At 40.7% G+C, this 16,145-nt stretch overlaps 1 protein-coding gene across 1 annotated transcript in view; it reads left to right on the top strand.

Moving 5' to 3' along the window:
• LOC139220784 (cadherin-12-like) overlaps window positions 1-15,793 on the top strand; it is a 57,126-nt gene extending 41,333 nt beyond the window's left edge. The window contains exons 7-11 of the mRNA XM_070852627.1: window positions 2,532-2,668; window positions 6,064-6,185; window positions 10,686-10,803; window positions 12,489-12,740; window positions 15,282-15,793. Of these exons, the coding sequence (XP_070708728.1) occupies window positions 2,532-2,668; window positions 6,064-6,185; window positions 10,686-10,803; window positions 12,489-12,740; window positions 15,282-15,793 (1,141 nt within the window). The remainder of the gene's footprint in view (window positions 1-2,531; window positions 2,669-6,063; window positions 6,186-10,685; window positions 10,804-12,488; window positions 12,741-15,281) is intronic.
• Window positions 15,794-16,145: the final 352 nt, after the last annotated feature.

Here is a 16,145-nt window from a genome sequence, read left to right as displayed (position 1 = left end):
TTTGTAGATCTCAAAAATTAATCCTCATCAAACAAAATTCACAGCTTCACAAAATGTCCCAAACCTTAAGGGTCCTAAATAATTTTACAAGGCTGCAGACTGCAGGTCTCTCCTCTGTAATTATCACGTGGGACATTCAAACATCACTGCTCAGTTTTATAGATCTGACATGCTTGACTCAACTCCTGATTTATACTCAAGGCAAGTCGGTCCTTTTCTTTCTCCATCCCTCGGTCTTTCTGTGCAGCTCACATACACACACACATACACTCAAAGACACACATGCTATCCTGTGTTCTACCATAAAACTTGAGTGGTAGATAACCATGGACTGTCACTGGAAAAGACAAAAGAAGTACATTCTTAAAAATGTATGAGGTCCCTTTTGTTAAAAACCATTACAGTAGCTACTTTTACTCGGGCGCATTGCTTTGTAGTAATGGCTCTTCGATGATGTATTGCTCCAACGTAACACAAATGGCAGAAATACCTGTTGCATGGACAGAAGGTGTTTTATTACTAATATTTTATTCAGGAGAAAACAAAAGAATGGAAGAAGCAGAGATTTGTACAACAAAAAGCTTATGCCCTCTATTCTGCGGAACTCCACTTTGTCTCAAGCACTTTAAATATTCATCAATACCACAGCTGACATTGTTCATTTGTGTGCCTTGAGAGAGCAGCCCTGCATTCTTCGCTTCAAAACAATAGACCCAATGACCCATCATGCATAGGGAATTATGCTTTTAGACTTTAGACTCAACTGATTCTGCTATTTAGCAGTATGAAGCCGAGTCATCTCCAGCTGAGGAAACTAAAGGGCATCATGAATACTGCATTGTTGGTCAAATCGAAAGAGCTTCCTAAAGTTAGAATGAGTTTTAAAGACTGAGCCACCGTCCTCTGTCTGAAATGGTAATACCAACAAATCACAAGACACTGAAGAGCCATGTTGGTCACAAACTTTAGAGCGTTTACTGCAGCAAAAACCTTAAGATCAATGACTGTGGCAAATAAACACAAATGCTTTTACTTTTTCTTAAATTACCTTGTGTATTGTGTGTAATGTTCTCTGGACCGAATTAATATCACTGCAGTTCAAAGTAGGAGATAAGACTGAAATTAATTTTCATTTCTACCATTCTCAGACACGAGTTGAGTTTGAGTCTCTGTGATTTCTTTCTTACAGCTGTTGATGAGCTCTGTTCTCCTTTAAGATAACTCAGAGGTTGAACCAATTACATGCAAAACAATTTTTGATGTTTTCTATCTCACATGGATGCAAAAAAAAGGGTTTCTGAGACACATTTGCCATTTATGTTGACAGATTTGCTCTCTGCTGGTGGGTGCTGTTTGTGGCTTTGGTTAAGAAAATTTCAAAACATAGTATGTTTAGTCTCTAATATTCTAGTTTTTCTCTCCAGCCGCTGGGCCACACTGACAATGAACCGTATGCTTCGGTAGCAGCTTGACTCACCCTGAGGAAAAATTGGAAACCATTGATCTTTTGAACTCTTGATGGGAGTTCGGCTGTAATATTTATCAAAGAGACTCACACTAAACTATTTTGACACGATCATGTTCACTTCAAGGCTACGCGCAACACAGAGTTAAAGAGGGGACGTGGACAAATCAAAACTGAAACAGAAAATTTGATGGAACCAAAGCTCGGAAAAAGAAAAAAAAATCTACTGAAGTGGTTTTGTTATCATTTTTATTACAGTAAAAGAATCGGGGGAATTACATGTATGCTAGGCCGCTTTCCCATAATGAGTGAGTCAAGTCCATTTGGAGGCTCTATAGTGTAAAAATAACCGTGATAAATATTAATGAGAAATACCCTTTTAAGATCAAATAGCTTGTTATGAGAAAGCAAAAAATGTTAGACCAGATAGGCTGTCCTTCACGTGGAAAAGTCCAGGCGTGCCCACAAGCATGGCACTGAACCCCAACCCCTGAACTTCTTGTGAAGGGGAATAAAAGACATCAACATATTTTCTCCTGTGGGACTTCCACTGACGATCACAAAATTATTAATGAAAAGTAGCCTTTTAAGATCAAATAGCATGGTATGATGAATGGCTCTGTCAGTGGCATGCAGTTTGGTTTCAGATCTCTCTTTCGTATTTCATAGTTTGCATTCAAAGCGACCGAGCAAGACCAAAGATGTGTTTCTCAGAGAGGACACAGTATCCTCTGTTCTCAGACACCAAACCAACATTTTATGCCTTTGTTGTTCATCGGCCGTGAGAGATTGATATGGTTTGAACAGTGCCGAAAATTCATTTATGTTCCCAAGAAAACCGTTTGCTCAGCATGGGTAAAGTACATGTGCCCCATTACTGGATTGGAGTGTATATGCGATCCTCAGCACATTTTCTGGAAATGACCATTCAGAATGACTAATGAAGGCTACGCCAACATTATATTACACCTAACTCATATACATGAGCCCAGAGGGAAGATCAACGTGGTTTAATTCTCTGGTTTATATTGGAAATGGATGCCATTAAACAAACATTTACTTTCAGGTATTCCATTGACTGGAAGAGTGACTTGGACAGCTACTTTGACATTGATCCGGTGGAGGGAACGATTTCCACAAACGAACTCCTTGACAGAGAGAGCATCGCCCAGCACAATATCTCCATCGTGGCAACCAAACTTAGTAAGTATGACAACAAGATCGATCGTGATTCATGCAGCTGGTGTTGTCCTTCCCCCGCCATAATCTGTGTGAAGGATTTAACACGCTTTTACTCAAGTCAATACTCAATCCCATTTTGCAAGAAAGGTTTATAGGTGACTATAAACCATGATGGCTCTCCCGGAGGGATGTATCTTTGGGACATTGTCTCCTCCAGCACACTCTGCTCAACTCTGTTTTCATTTTTAACTGCCTTTTTTAACACGTTTGATGACATTGGCATTGGAAAGAAGCTTTTCTTGGCAGAGTCAACTTTTACTTACACCGCAGTAAAATGTGAACCTTCTAGAGTTTCACGGCAAGCAGATGCTGTCGCATCACAGCATGTTGTAAGCCTGGCTCGACAAAGAGTTAACTAATGCAGAGCTATGGCTTTAAGACATGTCATCAAGCTAATTATGTTTTTATGAAGGAAGTGGAGCAAATTTCCGGATAAATAAGCAAATCCATCGTCATCAAGTCATCAAATCTGCTAAGAACCGTCAAAGTCATTATCCCAGAGGCAGGCTGGTGCTCAATCAAAATTACCCACGCTGTATATTCATTAGGACAGACTGTGAAATATGGGCTGTTAAAACTTGAGTCATTGTCGCCTTGGAAACTGATATTACTCACTTCCCCTCAAGGTCATGGAAGTGACATGCTAATTCTGTTTTCAATGTGTGTGTGTGTGTGCGCGTGATTCTTTGTGTGGCTTTTGTGTAGAAGTGTCAAGGAACTAGAGGATGAGGTTGTGCTGAAAGGATATAGGGTGGTGGGGGGAGGTAGTCGGAGGAGGATGAGAGTTTAACAAGGGTGTTACATGTTAAGTCTATCATACTTAGAGTATTTCTGCACATATTTGCTCTGCTCACCTGTATTTCACTCATTTCTTATCACCTTTCCCCAAGTCAGCTGCTGATCTGGTCCTCCACCCTCTTTGGTCCCTATCTCAGAGGACCCATGTTCCTCTAGAGACAATTTTCAATGTGAGAAAAAAAAGAAACTCACATCACATCATATCACAGAGTCCGTATTAAAAAATAATGGCTGTACTGGTGCTGTAGGGATATAGATAAACCCAGCAACACAGAGTTTTCGTCCCAACTTGTGTGTTCAAATCTGTTTCTGACCTTGAGTGAGATTTGGTAGAACTTTGTGCTCTGGGTATTGGATAGCTGTTATGGCTCCTCTGTGATTCACTCTATTATCATCATTGGGATGTTGTCTGTCTGTCATTTGGGTTTTAAACCATGAAAAACAACAATAAAAAGATGACTTCAGTGCTTATAGAATTAATGCATTGTATGAGGAGAGGTCACGCACAGAAGAAAATGTGACTTTTCCACGGTCTCAAGCACTCTCAGTTGCCACTGCACAGCAGTTTTCAATAAACAGTAAATTATGGCGGACCTCCATATTTGACCCTTTTCTACATCTACTGTGTCCTTGCTGCTAATGATTTCTAACACACCCACACATTTTATTCCCCATCACAATGACTCTGAGGAAAATATCCAACAATAAGAGTTGTCGGATGACATTTTCCTTGAATAAAGGTACCTTTGCTCTGCAGTGATTAGCACAACACCTGAGTTGGAGACTCTACACTTCACAAAGCCTCAGAGATTCGTCCGGTCATTGCGAGACACTGCAGTCATGCAGCAAAATGAGAACACTGTCTGCTGCTCTCCTGAGACACAGTACACAGCAGAAGGCGTGCTAAATAAGAGCCGGGGCTAGATTAACGGTTTGCTTTTTGGCATTTAAGCCCAGTGGCAATTTTTAGGAGTCAAAGAGAGGGGAAATCTATTAAATGCAATAATAACCTTGGCGGGAGAAGAAGCACACTGTCTATTTATAGCAATTGTGTATAGTTACACACTTAGCATAGAGTTTTGTGTTGTGAGGTTGCTTCGTTCTTCTGTCCACAGTTGCACTTTTAATAGATTGTCATCCGCAATCTTTCTATCTCTGTTTTGCAGTACATTTTATAGATTTGTGGATGGGTGCTTGCAAAGATGGATTTTTTTTTTTTTAAATTAAAATTAGCTTAATTAAAAAGTAATATCCAGTAGAAAAGCAGTTTAAAGCAGGCAACTTTATGGCCGACCAACCAAGCATTCTGTGGCAATACAGGATTCTGTTCCAATAAAAAAGCTAGAGCAGTTGTTATTGGGCTGAAATGCTGACACTAGTCAGATTTGAATATAACTACTATACCATTGCTCCATCTAGTGGGCTATAAGATATATCACTGACGACACAGGGAGAGCCAGTCAACAGTTAAGTAGATGAGTTTTTGAGATGAGAAGGGGAGGAAAAAATAAGCTCTTGTATCCAGAAGCCTGGGACTTTAAGTAGAATGTTTCATTGATCTAAAAGATTTGAAGTTGTTCAAACTTTTCGGAAGCCAGCGAATTCAGGACCTTGATGGCCGAAAAGATCAGTATTTTTGCTGGGTGAGCATCGATGTTAGTAGTTCAGTCAGTGCAAAGCAGCAAATCCCATGCTTGGTGTCATTTTTACCTCAGTGGGAAGATTGCTTTTTCCATCAAGGTCAGAGACAGGTTACTAACTGAGCTGTGGCTGCGTATTCAATCCCCTTGAGACAACTCTACAGATCCCCCCTCCCCTGCATTCTACTAAACCACCCACCTACACACCAACCTACGCACCCGTGCACTTGCACTCACACAAACAAGTGCACGCTAAGCCCCCCACTGCAGAGGAAAGCCTATTCCCACATCAAATCCATAAAGTTTACCTTACTTGGGCTTTCACACAAAAAGAACATTTCCCCGCTGTGCCCCTGCAGTGAGGAAAAATTGTAACAAACAACCCTGGATTCAAGTTAGTCGCTCTCAAGGGGGCTTTCACATTATAATTAATATGGGCTGCACATCTTATGGCTAAAACCCATAAAAGCAACAGAAAAAAAATGTAAGGAAAATCTTGTCTCTATAGAGCCATATTCCATAATGTGGGGCTTGCTTTATTTGCAGGCTGCACACTGGGATGCTTCCATGTTTGTTTTTTATTTAATTTTTCTTTTCATCATCAATCAAAAGCATCATAAAACAGCAGTGTCCGGATGAAATTTATGCATCAACATGTTCCAGACACATCAATGGTTTTTTCATTTAACCAAAGCGATCTAAAGTGGGCAGGCGGCTAGGTGGTTTAGCATCTGCTCAAGGACACTGACTGGACACTCGGGCACGACGGCTTCCTTAACAACCCACTGCAACAGTGATAAACGTTTATGCTTTGGTCCATCATGTCATGGCAGTACTTTAGATATCCACATGATGTCAGTGCGGTGAGAGAAAATAATACTTTATTTAAACACTTGTATGTTGTGTTGTCTTCTCCAGATAGTCCTGTTCTGACCAGCCGGGTGGCCGTCACTGTCCACGTGTTGGACATCAACGAGTTCCCACCTGAACTTGCGAGTCCTTATGAGACCTTTGTGTGTGAAAATGCCAAAATGGGACAGGTATGTCATGCTTCTTCCCTCCCTGCCTCTTTCTATACACATACATATGAACGTAACACATTTTCTAGTTTTATTACATGTTTAAGACATTTTTTTACCTACTTGACAACTGTTGATTGGAGTGTTGCCCTTCGCTGATATGTATAATCTTAAAGGTGTGGGTTTGTATAGATGCTGGGAGAGAATCATGATTCATACTTTAATGTACTTTATATTGAAGCACAATGTGAGCACCATATTGCTGTAGTAAATGCATACATTTAGCTCTTGTGTTGACACCTAACAGAGGGTTGTTTCCAGTGTTTTACTCAAGGTCACTTGAATAATCCTTTCATTTCAATGGAGTTTGCAGAGACCTCTTCAGCACAGAATATGAATCTAAATCCTGAACTGATTGTGTCATATACTTCGATTCAGCAGGAGAAGCAATCATAAAGCACAGCAGTGCTTTGCATATCAGCATCCCAGAGTACATTTCAGATGATATATTTGAGATGCAGTGGAGAATTTGCCCGTGTGCATTGTAAACCACCTGTGCCTGTAAATTAGCCCATTAACTAGCATCTATATGCAGTTAGCGTTCAGAGGGAACAGCATCTTTGGCAGTCCATCAAATCGCTGTAGACTCCTCATCACATTGAGGATGTTTTGCCGGTCCTCGGGCCTGTTGCAATCAAAACAACGGCTGTGCCCTGCATTTGAAGGCATCACTGTCTTCCTAACATGAAGCCGACTGTGATTTTTGCCATGTTTACGGCCTCGAAGATCAAGTCAAGACACTTAGAAAAAGGGGTTACTGCAAATTTGATGCTGGAATCACAACAAATGAGATCCCAAATGCAAAAATACCTACAGTAGATTGCTCACACTGATTTAATCTCTCTGAATCAGAAATCACAGTTTTTTTTTTTTACAATTTCTCATGCAAATACCACTGACATTTAATTGATATTTGTTTATATTCATTACACGAATATAAAGAAATGAAACATCTTTGCTATTTATTATATGTATTTATTAGAAAACTACTTTCCTGTCATGATCAATGTGCACACAGCTGGAGGCAGAGGGGTTACCACAAGGCAAAGTCTCTTGGGAAACAATCTTAAAAAATGATGGAATTACCATAGTCTACATTTTTTCTTTCAATTTGTTGTCAGGTATGAAAAAGCCCACATTTAATACTGTAAGCAGACTACATGATTATTATAAGCGAATTATGTGAACAGCATTTAGGAATGTTTTCGATCCATATAAGCTGTTGATCACTTTTTGTGTTTTAAACAATCTTTTAGAAGGCCCTGGAAAACTTTTCCTTCATTCAGCTGCATTACAATGGGGTCCTACATGAGTGCATATTTTCCTGCTAAAGTTCTAGTTATTTTGCTTGAGAGACCTCAAGGATAACAATAACCAAGGATGTTTTCTTTCAAACTTTTACTGTAATTATTGCCCACAGTATTTCATCATACAGATTCAAAGCTTTACTTAGGATTTGAAACCAAGTTTTCAGGGGCTTTAAGGATCAAAAGGTCTTAACAATCACTTGTACAGTTTCTGCTCTGTATCATTCTCTGTCAGACATCTTAGTGTTTCCCAAACCTGGTCCTCGGGGCCACTGCCCTGCATGTTTTTGATGTTTCTCTGCTCCAATACACCTGATTCAAACAAATGGGTCGTTGTCAGGCTTCTACAGAGCTTGATGTTGAGCTGATGATTGAAAAAAATCGTTCGAGTAGGGCCAGGTTTGGAAAACACAGAAAAATCAAACCATAAAGGACAGAGGTTCATGACTAGCTGCACATGTAATCCAATTAGCTGTGTGTTTTCAGGGGATTCAGTGAAATACTGTGGTCCAGGTACACAGAAACGCATATTTCAACACATTAAAGAAAGGCAAGCAAAAATCAAAAAAGGCAGACAATGAGAGCAAGATCTGGCAGGTATAGCCTTCAGATCACCTGCAATCATCATGAAATATGTGCCCTCTATTTAAAAAGTATCACCTTCTCTCCTGTCCTCCCTGCTTATCCTACCTTCTCCTCTTCCTCACTGCCTTACATTAATCTCCTGCCTTTAATCTCTTCTTTTCCCTCCTATTCTTCCCCTCTATCCTCTTCTCCTCCCTTGCCCTCCAGTGCAGAATACACACTTTCCTACAGTGTTTCCACAGCATGATTCCACCAGGTGTTGCGAACAGCTGGTGGAAGATAAAGAATTGCAGATCCTGTCTTGTAAAATCCATCACACGTCTCCTTTCACGATTATCTGCACTCACACTGCTGAAAAACATACAAACCGCTTGTTTTGGAGGGTCACATGCTGTGGCACAGCCTCCCATGAAAAACATTCTGTAACCAGGACTTGGGCCAGCGAGAGAAGCAACTATTTCCATTTAAATGTGTGGGAAGAGGAAGGAGTGCAGCATGAGATCATAAATTGAGATTTGCATATGAAAGTGGTCAGAGGTGTGGCAAAGTAATACAGAGGAATGTTTCCTTATTTTATTATTTACTGTGCTCAAAGTCCTGACTGGTCAACTGGTCAAGTGTGAAATGAGAAAAAGCAATCACAAAACAGTCATAAAACAAGCATATTTAATACTGTGGAGTGCTTTGTATTAGATATACAGCTAGTTCTATTATGCGTTCCTCGCTCTTTAATGTATTTCCTTTGCTTTCTATAATGCCACATTGAAACGCTATCCTCCTGAATCAGTTTGCCACGCTGGAATAATTACATTTACAATTACAGCATTTAGCTGGCGCTCTTATCTAGCTTAACTTACGATGCAGCTGAGTGCGAAAGCAAAAATGCACTTTAAGTCATTTAACATATACAACAGCACCCAGTAATAGGCAGTTAGAGCAGGCACTGCTCCACTGTTGGTCGAAAAGAGGCTGGAAACACCTTTAAGTCTTTTCTACGTTTAAATCTTTGTACATGGAAAAAAATAAATCAATAGTGTAATTAGAAAATGAATAATAACAAACTGTATTCCTTTTAGAAGCTGATGCTGAATACTAATTCCATATTTTCATGGATTTGGTTTTGCTTATTGCCTCTGAAACAGCAAATAATCATTAGTCAGGTAATGTTACATAGAAAGATCACCAAGCAATTCTAGAAATTGATAAACAAAGTTTTATTAAGAGATTTTCTCTCACTGCAGGAAGGAACTGTCATTGTATCAGTGCCTGATGACTGGCTGGAGTCTAATGCTAATTTTACTTTACTGTTTTACTGTTGAAATATATTAGTAAAGTATAGAGTATAGCTGAAATGATTTGTTGGCTGATTAGTTGGCAATTTAAATTTTTCTAAAAATCTAATGATTTGCCTTTTCCTATGAACTGAAGACATATTGTTAGGAAAAAGTCTAGTGATATTTCTGCCTTTTTTGGACAACTGATAGTATGATTAGACAGAAGATATGCAATTTTGCTCTTCCACTGGAACACCCCGCAAAACATATCATTTGAAGACATCACTTAGGGCTGGGTGAGTTGGGTTATTTCTGACATAACTGATTTACTGAAAAAAGACGAGATGCCAGTGAAAGTAAATGTTAGTTGCACCCTTAGATTCATTCACTAAGCTAATCGGTTGCTGGTAATTAATAGTGTGAGGTGGACAGCTGCTGTGGGGGACACAACAGAGCGCTCATCACACCTGGTGTCAGAGAGGGAACAACATAGTTGGGGTGATGTAACAGAGCAGCAGGGCTGATTAGTGGCTCCTGCAATTGTGGGGGATCCTGGGCCGAGGTATCAGGTCTGCAGCAGGTCAAGCCCAGCGAGCGGGGAAGAGCAGACTGGAGGCACAGCTGGGCTGGCAGAACAGCCGGTTTCAGACAAAGCTCTGAAACGTTTGGGGAAAAGAAGAGAACAGAAAGGCGTCAGCAGTCTGGTACAGAGGCGGCTGATTCAGCACCTTGTGTGTAGCAGGGTGGAAGTACAGAGAAGTTAGTGCTTGGTTGGCAAGGTGTTGTTTCAGTTAACTAGTTTACACATTTTCACACATAAGTCATCCACTTTGTTGAAGTGCTACAGGATGAGGGCATGCTGGATGTTTCAAGATTGCAGTTGCCGTTGGCGCTGTGCTCTCAGAGGATGCACTGTAACACAAATACAGTACACAGTAAAGCAACTTCTTTTCATGGCCCTTGAACAAGCGCCAGCAGTTTTGAATTAAGTTAATCCATCACACGATGTGTTTGAGATGATCAAGATATCTCAACAAGTTATCAATCAAGTGTTCAGCGACTGTATCCAAAACTACAGAGAGAACAATTCACTGCCTTGTTTCAGCACTGACAGGTCTGACATGCATTCAGTCCAGGAGCGTTTGACACTTCTGCTCAATGTAAAATAATTTCACATTTAAAGGTTACCAACCTACAACGAATGTGTCTCTACACAGGCAAGACCACTGGAGAAGTCAAACTGAAACCCTTTCCTTTTTATAACCAAAAATGATGTTTATTTTCATTGTTAACAGGTGATTCAGACATTCAGTGCAAAAGACCACGATCTACCGAGTGTTGGACAACAGTTCTCCTTCAAAGCAGTAAAGGAAGATATAAAAAACAAGAATTTCACCATCCGGGACTTTGGAAGTAAGTGTTCTGTTATTTTGACAACGGCTCTGTTTGGTCACATTGAAAAGTGCAATGTGATTTTTGACAACATGAAATATCCCCCAGTCACACTCACTGTCACACATTTGCAGCTTCATCTTCTAAATTCTGGAAACTACATCACTGTTGTTCTTTAGACCTGACAAAAGATTACAATTTATGAATGAAATGGAGTCTGATAGGAATCACAGTTTCTGTAAGAGAGAAAACAGATGCTAGATTGATCACTTTTTATGAAAGAAACTGAAGTATTAAGATACTTTCTTTTATAAATGGCATTGAAAATAGCCTTTGTGGTGATAAGAACATCTGTATACTGTAATATATTGATGTTAAGGGTTGAATTATCCAACAAGTAGAGCTATTTTTATAAATTACATTTTAATAACTACCATCCAATCTCACATGCAAATAGTTAGTTTGGAATTAGGACAAGCACCCTTTCAAGATCAGTTATTAGCTGGTTGAAAAGTTTGTTGCTCAATAGAGTTGCATGTCTTAGTGCTAAAAATAAGTCAAACACAAGCAGTCAGACGTCGTCTTATGATAAGGGCACACATGACACTCTGCAGTGTGCGCTGGCCGAGCCCTTTGAAGTCTAACCAGAAAGACGGGTAATGAAAAGTGGGACATGGCAGGATGAGGCCAGGGAAACGAATGCATTCACCATCCTTGACAAGCCCAGGTCCGAACTTCTGATCCAGTTTTACCTTTTGGACACACTGTCTTGCTGTTTCCTGGCTGCCAGAGGCCGTGCAAGCGCACTCCCCAGATACAGAGCGAGATCTGATAGGCCGGGACAGAAAATACAAACACCACAGGCACCGCGGACAGGTCCAGCAAGAGAGGGAGAGGGAGCGCAAACAAAATCACAGTGGTGCGCAACATGCAAGGTGTGCTAAAATGCCTGACCTCCTGTCAAGAAAAAGTGCTGGGCTTCGTCGGTGGAACAAACCGGCCTTGACAGGGGTCAGACAGTCTAGCAGTAGCAGACAGAACCGGGCAGGTCCAACCTGACACGTTCCCTCTCCCTCGTATACGTTGTCGACCTCCATTCCCCTCGCCCTCCTCACACCTCCGCTTGTCTTCCCAAGTTGTTCCCTTTGTGTGCTTTTATTTCTTTATTTTTTTTTTTTTTATCTATTATCTCTCATTGCTCAATCTGCTGTTTCTCTGAAGTGATGCTGCCTGCACCAAGAGATAACAAAATAACAACATATCCCAGTAGTTCTCACAGCACAGGTAGACATAAAATGCTTTGCAGTGTTTCAGGGAATGATGTACTGGGTGTGGTTTGGCTTTATCAGCTTTTCAACTAAACGGTGTAAAATGGCCAGAGCTTTGATAAGACAACTCTTTGATACTTTGCAGTTTCTCATCACACTCAGGGAGGATTTGATATCAAACCTAAAGAGACATTGAAAACTTTTATCCATCTTCTCATACGTGGAGCTCCAGACATGTAATGTAGCTCAGAGGATTGATGTGAGGTTACACTAGGTGAAATATTTTTCTTACCTGTATAAGCACTTGCTGCTTTTCATACAAATTTGGAAGATTCTTTTCTTTTAAGACTACATACTGGCTGTTTGGAAGATTTCCTCTTGGGTTTGTTTTTTGATGCTATTTGCAAAATTTCTTTCTTCTTTTATCCCTTCTTCTAGACAACACAGCTGGAATTGTGACTAAGCGGAGTGGCTTCAGACGCCGTTTGCAAGAGATTTACTTCCTTCCTGTGGTGATCGAAGATAATGGCTACCCACCCAAGAGCAGCACAGGCACCCTGACCATTCGTGTGTGTGGCTGTGAATCGGATGGCTCTCTGCTAACCTGCAGTGCAGAGGCCATCTTTCTCCCCGTGGGTCTCAGCACAGGGGCTCTGGTCGCCATCCTTCTATGTATCATCATCCTGTTAGGTGAGACCTGTTGTCTCCTGGCCTGTAAACACTCCTCATTTTAGCACAGCACCACCGATGATCATAAAGGTAACAGGGACATGTTTTATGTATTGCTGCGGTGCTACAACCTTGAGCCTAAACAACAAAAATCAACAATGTATCGGCAAGGTAACGTCACAATTTGGCAGCTCTAACTCTGTTTGTATCATTATTATTATCATTTGTTTCATTATTATTGTTATTATCTCAGCCAGCTGTATCTTCTTCTAACCTATATTGATTCTCCTTTGTTGTCGGTATTGATGGGGAATCTGAGGGAAATTGTATGAGCTTCAACAACTTTCTGAAATGATGTGCAGTTTTTCAAACCTTCATTCCAAACCCTCTGTGTCCAAAACAGCAAATCTGAGTTCTTTTAGCAAACAGAGTTTGTGATTTAGATTGACACACCAGATGTATTTACCTTTATACTCTTTCTTGGTGCAGTTTTTAAGTATTGCTTAGTTGGCTCGTGATGTCAAAGTTAGAAAGTATTGTAAACACTGAAAAGCACACACAATCTTGAAATGCCATATATATCCACCTGACTCCAAACATGCTGAGCTGACCACCAGACTTGGTTTGGCGTCCCTCCAGGAGCGTCTGCAGTTAATTATAGAACCCATATGAATTTGGTCAGTCAATGAGACGTTCAAGACGGGAGGGAGGGACGCTTAGCTCTATAAACTAAATCCAATCTTGCTGTCCTGTGGCTGCTTCCCAGTCTACAGCTTTTACATTTCACACAAGGTCATGGTTGTAAAACTCCCCTTTAATCCTGTGCTATTAATGTCCAATCTCATCTACATAGCAGGGAGGCAGTAAATGTAGGTTTATGACGTAATTTTCTGAATTATGAATATGGGATGGTCAGTTGTTAAAGAAGTTCCTGTTTTACAGTGAAAGTCAAGGGTAGCCAGGACCATCAAATTGAGCTGTATTTACATTTCTCTATGTCTCTCTACTATATGTTCTAACAAGGAATTCACTGCTATGTCTCATCATAAATCTTTTTGATTACCTTCATGAATGTATTCATGTGAAATATTAGCTTGAGTTTCATTGTTTTAAATGTGAGAGAACATAAAAGTACACAGTTGAGTGTAGTGGTGTGCTGTAGAGCTGTGTTGGTGTGTTCACTTCATCTCAGAAGAATGTCTTCAAAGCTCCAAGTCGACTCACCCCCAAGGCTAAGGCTGACGCCAAACTGTCATGCTGTCCCTGAGAAGGAAAGTGGCAGAGAAAATCAGAACTCACACTGAGAGCATTTCCATAGAGCCACTTAGTTTCTGTGCAGGATTTGTCAGGATGACCCAGTTGTCCTGTGAGGAGAAATTACGAGGTAAATTAAACAGACCAGCGCAGAGACTTTCATCTGTACTGCTGTTTCTTCCAAGCGGATGTGGATCGGCTATATCCAGTGACAAGCTGTGTTCAACCATTGTGTCCTGTAATAACCCACTGTTGTTGAAGTCTACATAAGTGCCACTGGGGGGAGCTGGCACACTGTACACAGGTAGATCAAATCGCTTGGGATTGAAGCGAGGCAGAACGGAAGTAAGATACAGAGAGAGAAGATGAAAGGAAGAGACCTACTTAAGGCTTTTTTTCCAGTCTGAATGTATTTATTGGACTCTTATGTGAATGATTTCAGCTTTTTACTGGCCTCTACTCTTCCTCACATATGGAGCTGTATATTAAAAACCCAGAGGATAAACATATTTTACTGCATTTTTCACAGAGGAGGCAGAGAGAGGGACACAGAAGGAGATGGATTGCCTGACAGTAGAAAGGTCACTGACAGGAGAAAGGGAGAGAAGAAATTTATTGTAACATTATGTGTTGAAAACCACACTGTGGTACAACAGTGTCCAATATGTGCCGAACCTCAGGCAACCTCTGAAGAGTTGCATGCAAAAACAGTAAACCATTCCCAGTAGGCATTGATCTGCAGGTCATAGTACTTCTAGATATTTAGGTTGAAACTGGGCCAAATTTGGATGGAAAATCTAGGTAACCTATAACTGTAACTTCAGTGGGATTTCAATAACCGTATCATGGTATGAAGCAGGTTTCAACCAAGTCATTAAATAATGCTGAAACATAAATTACATGTTAGCCAGATGTCCAAAATACAGGAATCTAATGTCTAAACAAGTCAAAGAGATGCCACCAGCTTAATATCAACATCAGCATCACAACATGCTCACAATAATAATGCTAACATGCTAATTTTTATGCTCACCATCTTAGTTTGGATGCTAAAGTTTGCTAATTAGGACTAAACAAAAGTATAAACCAAAGTATTTGAGGCATTAAAATTTTGATCTGCTCGAGGTGCATGCTGAAAAGTCAGGAGGTCGCCAAAGTCTTTAGGATTCTGAGGGACCTTGAATATCTGTTAAAAAATGTTATGGCAGTCCATCCAAAAGTTGTTGAGATAGCTCAGTCTGTGTGGATGTTTATGGCTCAGTAATGTGGGTGTGTCTAACATGTAATTCTCTCGATTTGTTCCCCCAGTTATTGTGGTCCTGTATGTGGGCTTGAGGCGGCAGAAGAAAAAGGAAACCCTCATGTCATCCAAAGAGGACATCCGGGATAATGTGATCCACTATGACGATGAAGGAGGCGGAGAGGAGGACACACACGCATTTGACATGGGAACGCTTCGCAATCCCAAGGTTGTCAAAGAGAACCTGTACCGCAGGGACGTCAAACCTGAGATGAAGAGAGGTCCCAGGCCGCCTGTCTCTCAGGACAGCGCCGACATTCGGGATTTCATCAACCAGCGTCTGAAAGAGCATGACATGGACAACTCAGCTCCACCTTATGACTCTCTGGCCACGTACGCTTATGAGGGCAATGGCTCTGTGGCCGAGTCACTTAGCTCCATTGATTCCCTCACCGTAGACCTTGAGGAGGACTATGATTACCTCAATGACTGGGGGCCCCGCTTTAAGACGCTGGCAGGGATATTTGGGGAGCAGTCAGAAACTCAGTCGGACTCAACCACCACAGAGACCACACATTGATGTTATTCACAGACTCGAAAAAGCAATTATGTAACAATGTTCTTTTGGTTGGCAACACACAATGTTTTACCATTGTTTTCCTCCCATGTTATTTGTTTTCATCTTTTTCCAGTTCACCAATTTCTATTCTATGTGGTACTTTTTACATGCTCAGTCCCAAAATTGTAAAAAAGAAAAAACAAATTAGGGAACATGTGGTAACATGATTGGATGATTAAGCAGCCATTCAATTACCTTTCAATTGAATGTTGTTTTTTGTCTTACATTTTTGTTTCCTCTTGGGGAATACACATACACATGGAAATGTTGTCATTTCCCAAAACATCCTTAAAAGTGCCTCAATATTATTGTT

The sequence above is a fragment of the Pempheris klunzingeri genome, chromosome 21, assembly GCF_042242105.1.
Source record: "Pempheris klunzingeri isolate RE-2024b chromosome 21, fPemKlu1.hap1, whole genome shotgun sequence".
Classification (NCBI taxonomy): Eukaryota; Metazoa; Chordata; class Actinopteri; order Acropomatiformes; family Pempheridae; genus Pempheris; species Pempheris klunzingeri.
Note: the sequence above shows the minus strand (reverse complement) of the source record. Positions and strands in the feature narration are given on the sequence as shown.